Here is an 11,389-nt window from a genome sequence, read left to right on the forward strand (position 1 = left end):
TTTTGGAGGTCTTGATAATGACTTGAATACACACTTCCTAGAGCATTCTCTCATTTTATAGCTTTAGATGTTGGATAAGAGGGTGAATTCAATTCAAGAGGTTGAGTAAGATGTTGATGTTGAACAAAAGTACCCCTTTGACCAAGATATGACAGCAACACTGGAATAACATAATAAGCATGGGAACAGGGTTCAATAGGTCTTCAAGAAAGTAATAAGTCATATTACTTTGAAAGTGAAACTATCACTTTGACCAAATTGTGACAACACAATACTGGAATAAAATAATAATGAGCATGGGAACAGGTTTTAATATGTCTGCAATAGGATTTGCTCTGAAATGTAATTCATTCCCAGGAAAGATACATTATATATTTTGGATGAAAGACCTGTTCAGTGTATCCACAGTTACACATTTAAAAGGAGTCAAATGATTTGCTCCCACTAGCAGTGTGTAATGGCTCTCTCTAGTACCAGAGGAGGGTGTAGGAGGATATGAGCACTCTCTAATCTACTTATGTTGGTCAGGGTCAGATGTGTCTCTACGACACTATATTACACAATGCTTGGAAGCAAGGACGTATTTTTATTATGATATGATCATCTAATTGGGGCTGTGAATGTTTTTTTGGATTGTGTTTAGAGTTGGTACACAAAGGTCATTTTCTAAGATTGCCTAGCTGAAGGACTATGGACCGTACAATACGTTAAATAAAGGTGAGTATTGTACATCATTGGTTAGAGTTAAGAAAAAGTTGTTTCTGTGCAATTATGTGATGTGCATCAACAATGACTTCTGTATTTGTTCATTTTCATGTGGGAAGCTTGGTGAGTGGTTATTCCTTGATAGTAATTGGCTTGATTATCCTGTAGAGTACATTATCATACTATTGCAGTGTTTGGAAGTGGTTTCAAAATGTCTGAGATACTGCTGGGTTTGATTGAACAGAACTTGTTACGTTTATATTTGGAAGGCTGGATCGTAAATCTGCAGTCATGGCAACCACATCGAGCACCAGGCGCTACCTGTCTGTGTCGTCTCGTGTCACCTCAGAGATGAACACTGACACAGAGGGGGACAGCACGGAGGATGATGTGTAAACAACAACACACCAGGACACACACTCTCATTCTACATGGTCAAGACCATAGGTGGAGGTTTAGTGGTCACACACTTCCCTACCAATGTCAAGTGACCATTTTAATGTCCCCTCCCCAAAATTTGCCGCAGGGCAGGGTTTCTGTTCACATATAGGATGATTGCAATTTTTGAACCAACCAATCAGGGGTGTTTTTGGACCACTTGGTGTCCTAGGCGAAAACTCTAAAGGAATCTACTGTATTTAGATATTTTTAGTCCAGGTGGGGGTGGGGTGCCCCCAATTGGTGCTGGCCCCCTTGCAGGTGGTGCCGGAGGCATCCTAGAAATACCACTCCCTCCAATTTTTCAAACCAATTCTTCACCCTTGGTCTGATTACGAATGTTACAGAATGTTCTTTTATTGTTAAATTTCAGTTATATGTTTCAGGATTCAGTTAGAAATTGTTGTTTTTCAGAGATCCGCAGCCTCCTGGCCCAGGTCGTCTGTTCAATGTCAACAACAGCAATAACAATGAGGGGTATGTACAGTATGTTATAATATAATGATAATACATTTAAACATTTCATGAGTGAGCTTCATTTAAACCGATTTCAATGTACTTTCCCCAGAGAAGAGAAAACAAAGAAGAAAAAAGAGAAGAAAGAAAAAAAGGAGAAAAAAGAGTAACAGGCTATTTCTGATTACTTTACCAACAACTTAGTTTAACATTTAAATACATGTGATGCTGTGACCCATTCACATGTGTCTCAATGGTTTTCTCAGGAAGAAGGAGAAGAAAGAGAAGAAAAAGGAGAAAAAGGAAAAAGAGGAAAAGGAAAGAGAAAAGGAGCAAGAGAAGGAAAAGGAGAAGGAAAGAGAGAAGGAAAAGGAGAAGGAAAGAGAGAAGGAAAAGGCGAAGTATGTGTAGCATATGAACACATCAGTGTTATATTGACACCATATATAAATCGTTTTCCATAATTCAGTGCTCTTTTCTGGCAGGCCCAAGGAGGTGTTTGTCATTAACCCTGCAGGCAGTTTGTACTACAACTGGCTATTTGTCATCGCAATGCCAGTCATGTACAACTGGACAATGATTATTGCAAGGTAGCCTCTTAAATTATTGAAAGCACGCATATCTAACATGACTGGTAAAGGTGTAAGCATGTGCTTGTCTACACCACTCCAATCATACTAGTGTTTCGCTCTTCAAGGGCCTGTTTTGAGGAACTCCAGCATGACTACCTTCTCACCTGGATGATTCTGGACTACTGCTCTGATGTCCTGTACCTGGCTGACATGGCCTTCAGGGCCAGGACAGGTGAGGGGGAAAAGCACCGTCCCATCGCAGATGTTAAAACCAGTCTGGATTCTGTTTCAATATAAAATGTCCAAACATCACGGTGCCTGTATTGAACTTATTCTAAAAAGCTGTGCAGTGATCAGTACCTTAGAATCACAGAGTTTATTGATTCCTTCGACCTCATGTGCGTTGAAGCTGTCGATTTTGTGTGTGACCCTGACTTTTGTGTTCTCAGGTTACCTGGAACAAGGCCTTCTGGTGAAGGATAAGAATCTGCTGCGTCAGCGCTACTTCAGCAGCCTACAGTTCCGTGTGGATGTTGTGTCCATGCTCCCCACAGACGTCTTCTACTTGTACCTGGGGCTGGACTACCCGGAGATCCGCATCAACAAGTTGCTGCGCATCAACCGCATGATGGAATTCTTTACCCGTACCGAGACCAAGACCAACTACCCCAACATCTTCCGTATCTCTAACCTGGTCATGTACATCATCATCATCATCCACTGGAACGCCTGCCTCTACTATTCCTTCTCCAAGTCCATCGGCTTCGGATCGGACGCCTGGGTCTACCCTGCCCTGGATGACCCAGACGAGCCGGAGTTCGGGGAGCCCATGAGGAAATACGCCTTCAGCCTCTACTGGTCCACCCTGACGCTGACCACCATCGGGGAGACGCCGTCCCCGGCCCTGGACTCCGAGTTCCTGTTCCACGTGGTGGACTTCTTGGTTGGGGTCCTGATCTTCGCCACCATCGTGGGCAACATCGGCTCCATGATCACCAACATGAACGCTGCCCAGACCCAGTTCCAGTCCCGCATCGACAACATCAAGCAATACATGCAGGTGGGACCATGGATACGATTTCAACTCAACGCCTAATATTAATGGCACATGTGCATTCCATGTTGGTATGTCAGTATTGTATGAATATGATGTATGAAACCTGAAGCAACCTGAATACTATCTGTTTCCTGACAGGTGCGTAAGGTCAGTAAGGAACTGGAGGACCGTGTCATTAAGTGGTTTGACTACCTGTGGAACAATGGGAAGGCTCAGAACGAGAGGGAGGTGTTGAGGTACCTGCCAGACAAGCTGAGGGCAGAGATCGCCATCAACGTCCACCTGGATACGCTGAAGAAGGTGCGCATCTTTGCCGACTGCGAAGCGGGCCTGCTGATTGAGCTGGTGTTGAAACTGCGACCCCAGGTGTTCAGCCCGGGGGACTTCATCTGTAAGAAGGGTGACATCGGACGCGAGATGTACATCATCAAGGAGGGCAAGCTGGCGGTCGTGGCCGACGACGGCGTCACACAGTTCGTCGTCCTGGGCGACGGAAGTGTCTTTGGCGAGATCAGCATCCTCAACATCAAGGGCAGCAAGGCAGGGAACCGGAGGACTGCCAACATCCGGAGCATTGGCTACTCTGACCTCTTCATCCTGTCCAAAGATGACCTGATGGAGGCCATGACGGAGTACCCGGAGGCAAAGGTCATTCTGGAGGACAAGGGCAGACAGATCCTGCTAAAGGACGGCCTCCTGGATCTGGACCCATCCAACATCATGCCCGACACTAAGGACCTGGAGGAGAAGGTCGACCGCATGTACAGCACCATGGAGCTGATGCAGATGAAGCTGAAAAAGCTGCTGGGAGACTACACCATCACAGACCAGGCCCTTGTGGATCGCATCGCCATGATGGAGCGACTGACCGGAGAGGAGGCGGAGGAGGAGGACGAGCAAGGGGAAGGGGAGGAGACAAAAGCAGAGGCGGCAGAAGAGAAAAAAGAGGAAGGAGTTGTGGAGGAGAAAAAGGAAGGAGAGGCAGAAGAGGAGAAAAAAGAAGAGGAGATGGATGAGAAGGAAGAGGCAAAAAAAGATTAAGAGGATAAAAAAACAGAGGAGAAGTAGAAGAAAGGGAGAATTTTTTGGGGAAGGAAGTAGCAATCTTCTTTCTAGCCTGAATAGAACTTTGTAAGACAAAAATAAATCTATGTCAACAGGGAATATAGCTGACTTTCTTTGTAAGAGTGTCTTCCATCGGACAATGGAGTAAGACAGAGACTGAAAAACACCAGAAAGTCAGATGAGAGTCAGAAAGAATCCTTCCAGTAGATAGATAAATGTAAACCAATACAACAGTGGTGGGGAATATTGTTCAAGTACAACTTGGGAAATGCCATCATTCGATTAAAAACTGAAAATATTTTGTTTTTTGTTCTCTGTTTTTGTTCAAATTAATCATGCTTGATCTGTGTGTGAATCTGTGTAAATCCCAGCTCAGTAATCATTGTGCCATGCAAACAGTGACAGACCCACTCTTCTGATGATGCAACTCTATCATGCAGTACATGTGTTCTTCCACAGGGTTGTGGTAGAGGGCAGCTTTATTTTCATCCTTCTCTCGGTTTTATTGATAAGTGTTGCATGCTGGAAATGTTATCAAGTAGTACAATGAAGCACAACTAGAGTATTGATCAAACTAAACACATATGTTTTATTTTATGCTCATAGCAGCCTGTACTGTACAATGAGATGTCATACCCAAGGCTAGATCGGGGACATTTTGCCTTGAGCAATCTGTTTTGTCCTTTACCTTTATAACCCTGTTTTGTCAGTGAACCACACACAGACATACAGTCTTTCTCTGTCAAAATCAGTCAGTCCCATGTTATCTGAGGCTTCAGTATTGAAAGGCATTGTGCGTCATGGGCTATTCAGATCGGCGGTCTCAAAGATAACACTTCAGACCTTTTCCTGTCAGGCTCTCATCTCAGCTTCCCTTTTAAAATTCCTACATATCTTTCCTGATTGCTGGCCCAGCTGTTGTGTTCTGTAAAATTCTCCCTATGCGCTTTGTGCCAGAGGAAAAGTTGAAAGGAGTGTGCCTTGTACTTCAAGATGAAAGGCAGCATTTCAAGCTTCTTGTAGGATGCTTCTTCTTTTGCTCCGTTCATGGTAATAGTGTCCATTGTTGTGTCTCGCTCTCACTTCCATTTTGGCAATTCTCTGTGATTTATTGTTGAGGGATTGGAGAGGGATCAGTTGATTGGAGCAAGAGAGAATACAATTTAGAAAACAATTACTGGGGATGACAGCCTTGACATAGGCCATTCAATTTTGTGTCATGTTTAAAATTTCACAGGAAAAGCCCAATACACATCTCATTAATTATACTCTCTTCGTCCACAATTGCCCTGTCATTCTTCATGGAGACACATGCAACCCGCAGGTTTCCAGACATTACCCCAATTGTGTGTGGTAATAAAGATGCAGGCGTGCATGCCATTCTTCAGTCCACTTCCTCCTCCCTCACGTGTGTTTCTTTGACTGGAGGACAAACATGAGTCTTTCTATGGAGTACAAAAAGTAATCTCTCCAGAGACACAGTTATCTGATTACATTCCCACTGAAAAAGAGGAGGAATAGAGGACAGTGCTGGCCTTCTCACTATCAGACCTCCCCATCTGATCCATGTATGTATTCTGGTGAAAAGCTTTCATTTAAAGTAACCGGAAAACCTTAAAACATGGATTTGAATCTGAGATTTCCTTCTTCTTCTTTGTCTTCACAAAACCCCTTTTCACTTTTCTCAGATATGAGATGTATTATTGATTTTGTTGGAACAAACTAGGCGCTTCTCTGCTGGATTCTTGAATCGATTGTATTTTAAACAGAGCTGGTGGCCCACCTACCTGCTCTACTGTTGTGGTAGTCAAGCAGATGGATGTCACATGTCAAACTTTATATGCATGCTAGCTTTGGAAGTTCACCTTACATGCCTCCATAGCCTGCTACTGTATACTTTAACACTGCCGAAGGGCTGGGTTTTGTGTTGTGTGGTAATCAAACCAAGGTCCGGGCAGACCCCTGTGGTGCAAACTGAGGAAGTAGGGAAGTGATTTCTTTAGAAAAAAGGAAATTTCCCAAAGGGCAAGAACTGTTGGCGGGGAACAGCACTGGCACACACAGGCTTTGTTCAATAGGTAAAAGAAAGATATTAACCACACACACACGCACACAGCATATTAGTTAATTTGGCTGATATCAAATATGAGTTTCAGTTATTTTGAACCTTCACCCATTCTCAGGTGGAGTTCAGTGTGGGAAGCTACAGTAGGCCTACAGAACAAAACACCAAGGGAGAAATCGTCCTTTTCCTTGAAAACCCAGAGTGACAACCATGAAATCTCTCGCCATGCTGCTGTCACTCACATTTAACAGAGCATTTCTGAGAGGGAGGATGGAAACCGTCAGATTGGCCCAAGGCCTCCTCCACGGGTCATTCTAGGTGTACCAGCAGGTGCAATTTGCAGAAGTGACGGGAGCATTGATTGGATCTCATTTCACACACCACTAGGTTGTTACCACCAGTAAGCACAGACAAGTATATCAAATCCAGACACATTTGTGGAAGGTGGTTTGGAAAAACATGTGCGTGCTTGTGATCTGTGTAACTGTATGTGTTTTGTCGATTACTGTTTAAAACGGTATCCACATTGAACGTTCTTTGAGGAATGTTCTTGCAAATGTTCTTGTTTTCGAAATAATATCCACTAAAATAACATTAAATTTATCACATATACAGTTTAGACATTACTAGTGTTTTAAATGACTATTGCAACTGGAAATGGCAGAATGTTTATGTAATATCTACCTAGGCTTACAGAAGCCCATTATCAGCAACCATCAGTCCTGTGTTCCAACAATACATTGAGTTTGCTAATCCAAGTTTATTGTTTTAAAAGGCTAATTTAACATTTGAAAACAATCTTGCAGTTACAGCTGAAAACGACTGTGCTGATTTAAGAAGCAATAAGACTGCTCTTCTGTAGACTAGTTGTGTATCTGCAGCAGCAATTGTGAGTTCGATTACAGGCACAAAATGAAAAAAATAAAAAAAACTTTCTTCTGAAACTCAACAGGCAATTATTGTTCTGAGAAATTAAGGTTATTCCATGCAAGACATTGGTAAGAAGAATACTGAAGATTTTGTACAACACTGTGTACTAATCCCTTCACACAGCGCAAACTGTCTCCAAGCAGAATAGAAAGAGGAGTGGATGGGCACGGTGTCCAACTAAGCAGGGGGACACATGTTGCTTTGGCAAAACATGTATGTCTGAGTTTTAAAGAAAAAGTTATCAGATTGGCCAATAAAAAAGAAAAGATCATGAGGGGCAAAAGAACACCGATACTGGACAGATAATTTTTTTTAAGGGTTATGGACACCTGAGTTTGAGGTGTTTAGATGACAAAAGACAGTTCATGAATATCAGACCAAATGAAAAGATGCTGGTGGAGTATTTGATGCCATCTGTCAAGCGTGGTGGAAGCAATGTGATCATCTGGGGGTGCTGTGGTGGTGATGAAGAGGGAGATTTGTACAGGGTAAAAGGGATCTTGAAGAAGGAAAGGTATCACTCTATTTTCCAATGCCATGCCAAGCCTATCCAACTTGTGGGAGGTGACATGGAATTTGACATCACACTGTTGAAATGATGAAGATGGGTTATGATGGATTTATCAGGTTTAAAATTAAACTCTCATCCATCTTTTCAGTATATTTTATATTACTGGAAACCATATGTTAAGCTGTTGACTGATTATTATTAATACCACAAACCGGTAGAAGATATTAAGACCAAAGTGTGAAGATCTGGATATTAGGGGCTGAGGAATGCGGGAAAAGACTAGTTGTAGATATCCTTCTTCCTTCGCAAGTAAGAGGCCCCTGGCTATAAATTAAGTTGCATGTTTATGACCCTACGCCCACACTCTTGTCTGCAGCTGCAGGGTACTGGGACAGTACCACTAGCCGTACATTTGGAGAATTGTTGTTGTATTAAAAAAACACCTGTAATCTGAATCCCCAGGACAATGGACCAATTGCAGATCATTTTAACAAATTGAAGAAAAAAAAATGCCAAAGGTCTGCAAATCTGTAATTTCTTTTTTTTTACAAAGGCAATGTAGACATTTTACTATTTCAATTTCAAATTATTATTTCTGACCAATTTCCTTGTTGTGATGTACAGAACGGAAAGCACTTGTTGTTCATCACCCACCAATTAAATGTTCAAAAACCTGATGAATCTTTAATGAACTCATTAAGTTTGAGTTTAAGTATACAGGCTGCACAACCAGCCTGTCTTTTTATGTTGGCACAGACAAGAGCAGGTAGGAAGGAAGGGGAAGCCCAAGAAGAGAATAAGCTTGTCCTTAATAAAGGCCACGGGAGACATTTAACAGCATGTCCAAATTCCCTACGCTGCAGGATTAATCTCTTTCTCTAACAGACACGAGAAGAGCCCGCAGCACATGTTCTGTTTGCTCCTTGGCACACGAGCAGACACCCTCTTGAGCGGCTCATTAGCCTCATTCCACATAGTCCGGGCTGGAAGACTGCAAGGTAGCCCGCCTACAGGGGACCAGTCTGGGGTTCGTAAGGTTGTGTGTGCGCTCCATACAAACTCAGACACAAACTCCTCTTGAGACCTACTTAGCATATATCTCAGCCACCCCGTGTGAGCATGTGTGAATGACTGTGACAGCGTTTCACTGCCTTAATTAGAACAGTGGGCTTACTGCAGTATAATAGATCCACCAAGGTCTCTTATAACAACACCCACTTAAACCATATTTTCCAGCTTGTTGATGTAACCATTGATTCTACATGGTTCCCTTCCACTCCTCACCACATTTCTGCAGCTCTTTTTGTTTCGTTTTTACAAAAAAAAACTTTTGTTGCTATTATTGTGCCGAGCACAGTGTGATTGGACATTAATGTTGTATTGATGTGGAAGAACACATTTGATGTAAGCAATAAGAGGAAATAGCCTTTTTAGATTTGCTCAAAATATAGGTCTATATTGTCAGAAGGATTGAGGAGGATATCTCTGTTGTAAAAGATCTTATGGTGAAACAACATCTAACAATATCTTCCAGAAGAGAAGCAATAAAAAAGCTAACAATCATAATATTATTAATGGGAAACTACATTTAATCTTTTCAGAAATGCTATGTTGTGTGGGTCACCCATCTAATCTATCAATCATTACAAAGTCATTCAACAAAGCAATTTCATTTGGTTTTTTGTTCTCTTGACATACTCGTTAGGAAAGATTTAGAAACACACATACATATCAAATTCAAGTTTTTTTACTGCCTGTCTTCAGCCATTTCCACCAGCAAATCCTTTCCTGAAGCTAATTCCTCTGGCCATGCTTTTGTTTTTTCCTTACTTGACCCATGATGACCTATACAATCCTCTTCTTCTCCGGTGCGGTGGACCGGTCTGGGATGCCAGTTAATTGATCTTACTGAGCTGGTCAGAGCCAAGGCCTTGAGCCAGTGAGTGAAATACATTTCTGTGCTTGGCACATTGTTTTTGTCACCCTTAATTAACTGCCAGAACCTGTGAGTTCACCCAGCTCAACTCTTCAGACTCCTACGCTAGGGAAGGTACCAAGGTTACTGTGAGATCTTGCTGTGACAGAAAAAGATACAAAATGACAGGATGTGATTGAAGAGCATGTGTTGTCCATTTAAGTGGACATTTATTTGGGGATGTCTGTGAGCTCTACACAAACTGGGGCAGGCATACTGCATGGATATTGTATCACCTTCTGCACCCTCTACCCTGCTGACCTGTGCTCTGTCTGTGTCATTCTGGGTCATGTAGTCTGGCAATACCCCAGGCCTTTTGTCCCATCCTCTAAGGGATGGTACAACCTGAACACACTCGAAAAGGGTTAGCTCTGTTGTCTGTTTAATCAATCAGTGCCCACTCGATCTGCAAAAGAAAAAATGCTGACATGGGTAATGTGACACCATACAATCTCTCTGTTCATTTATCGATTTCACTTTGTGTGTACACGTTGGGTCATGATGTTGACTCATCTAGCAGTGAGGGCTCCACTCATATTTAACCAGCAAGGGTTAGAATCAATAAATGAATACATAAATGGATGTGGAGTACATTTCTATGGATAATTCTCAATTTGAAATACATCTGACCTCCAGCAGCCTACCAATTTGTTACCTCAATACCCGAATGTTTAATGTTGATCATGATATTAGTATCACAGTATTGGACCACCTTAATTAACCCCAATGTTTGGTCCACCTTAATTAGCATTAATTTCTAGACTTTCTACTCTGCCAAGAATGACATATTATTATGACAGTAGACATCAAAGGCCACCAGAGTCAAATTAAATTAAATTGTGTAATGTGTGAGCACACTTTCGACAGGCTGATCATGCATGGTGCATACCTGCAGGTGTAAATGTAGAGTATCAAAGAGGCTCTGTTGTATGGGCAGCATGCCAGATCTACATACAGCGTGTAATCGGTTTCTAGGCATGTAATACATACCTCACACACGTCTCTCCCTCCTCTCTTACTGGAACTTGGCCTGTTATTGCCAGTTCACCATATAAGTCAGCACCAGCTCCCTGCAGTCTGATGCAGCCAGGAAGCCTCATGTGGTGTTTCCATCTTAAAGTCTGAGGGTATTGGACCAGTAGAAGACAAGGTGGTGTTGGTGTGTAAATGTGGACTTAATGGAGTTTGAAAATGCTGTTGTGACAAACAGCATCATCTGATAACCCAAAGGATTGGAGGTATAGACGGTTACTTGTGCATTCCAGAAGTGTTTCTGGAAACCCTTTTGAGTGGCTTCCTCTTTGGTTTCGGGAAGTTGAGGAGGGTCTTATTCCTCATGATGTTCTTGGCATTGATCCTTCAGTGTAGGCAGTGGTTCCAGCAGGCAGGAAGAATTGCACATAAGATGAACAGATAAACAAAGCGCTTCCAGGAAATCTGGATTGAGTTTTTCTAGTGTAGAAGCACATTGTAGGATGGTGAGGGTGATCATAGGAGAGAGTAGGGAGATGTAGGGGCTTTCTATGTGGTGCTCCCTGATGTATGACTTTGCTGCTTCATATTCTCACCATGCGCACACAAGAATGAGCAAATTATGAACATGTTCATATCAATA

The 11,389-nt window shown here is 42.4% G+C and overlaps 1 protein-coding gene across 1 annotated transcript; it reads left to right on the plus strand.

Moving 5' to 3' along the window:
- The first annotated feature begins 996 nt into the window (after window positions 1-996).
- cnga1a (cyclic nucleotide gated channel subunit alpha 1a) lies at window positions 997-4,296 on the plus strand. The gene is given in 7 exon segments (XM_067250272.1): window positions 997-1,097; window positions 1,558-1,620; window positions 1,866-2,000; window positions 2,085-2,189; window positions 2,297-2,403; window positions 2,621-3,231; window positions 3,367-4,296. Coding segments are annotated over 7 exon segments (2,052 nt in total).
- The last annotated feature ends 7,093 nt before the right edge of the window (window positions 4,297-11,389 follow it).

Source organism: Osmerus mordax, chromosome 14 (assembly GCF_038355195.1).
Source record: "Osmerus mordax isolate fOsmMor3 chromosome 14, fOsmMor3.pri, whole genome shotgun sequence".
Taxonomy (NCBI): domain Eukaryota; kingdom Metazoa; phylum Chordata; class Actinopteri; order Osmeriformes; family Osmeridae; genus Osmerus; species Osmerus mordax.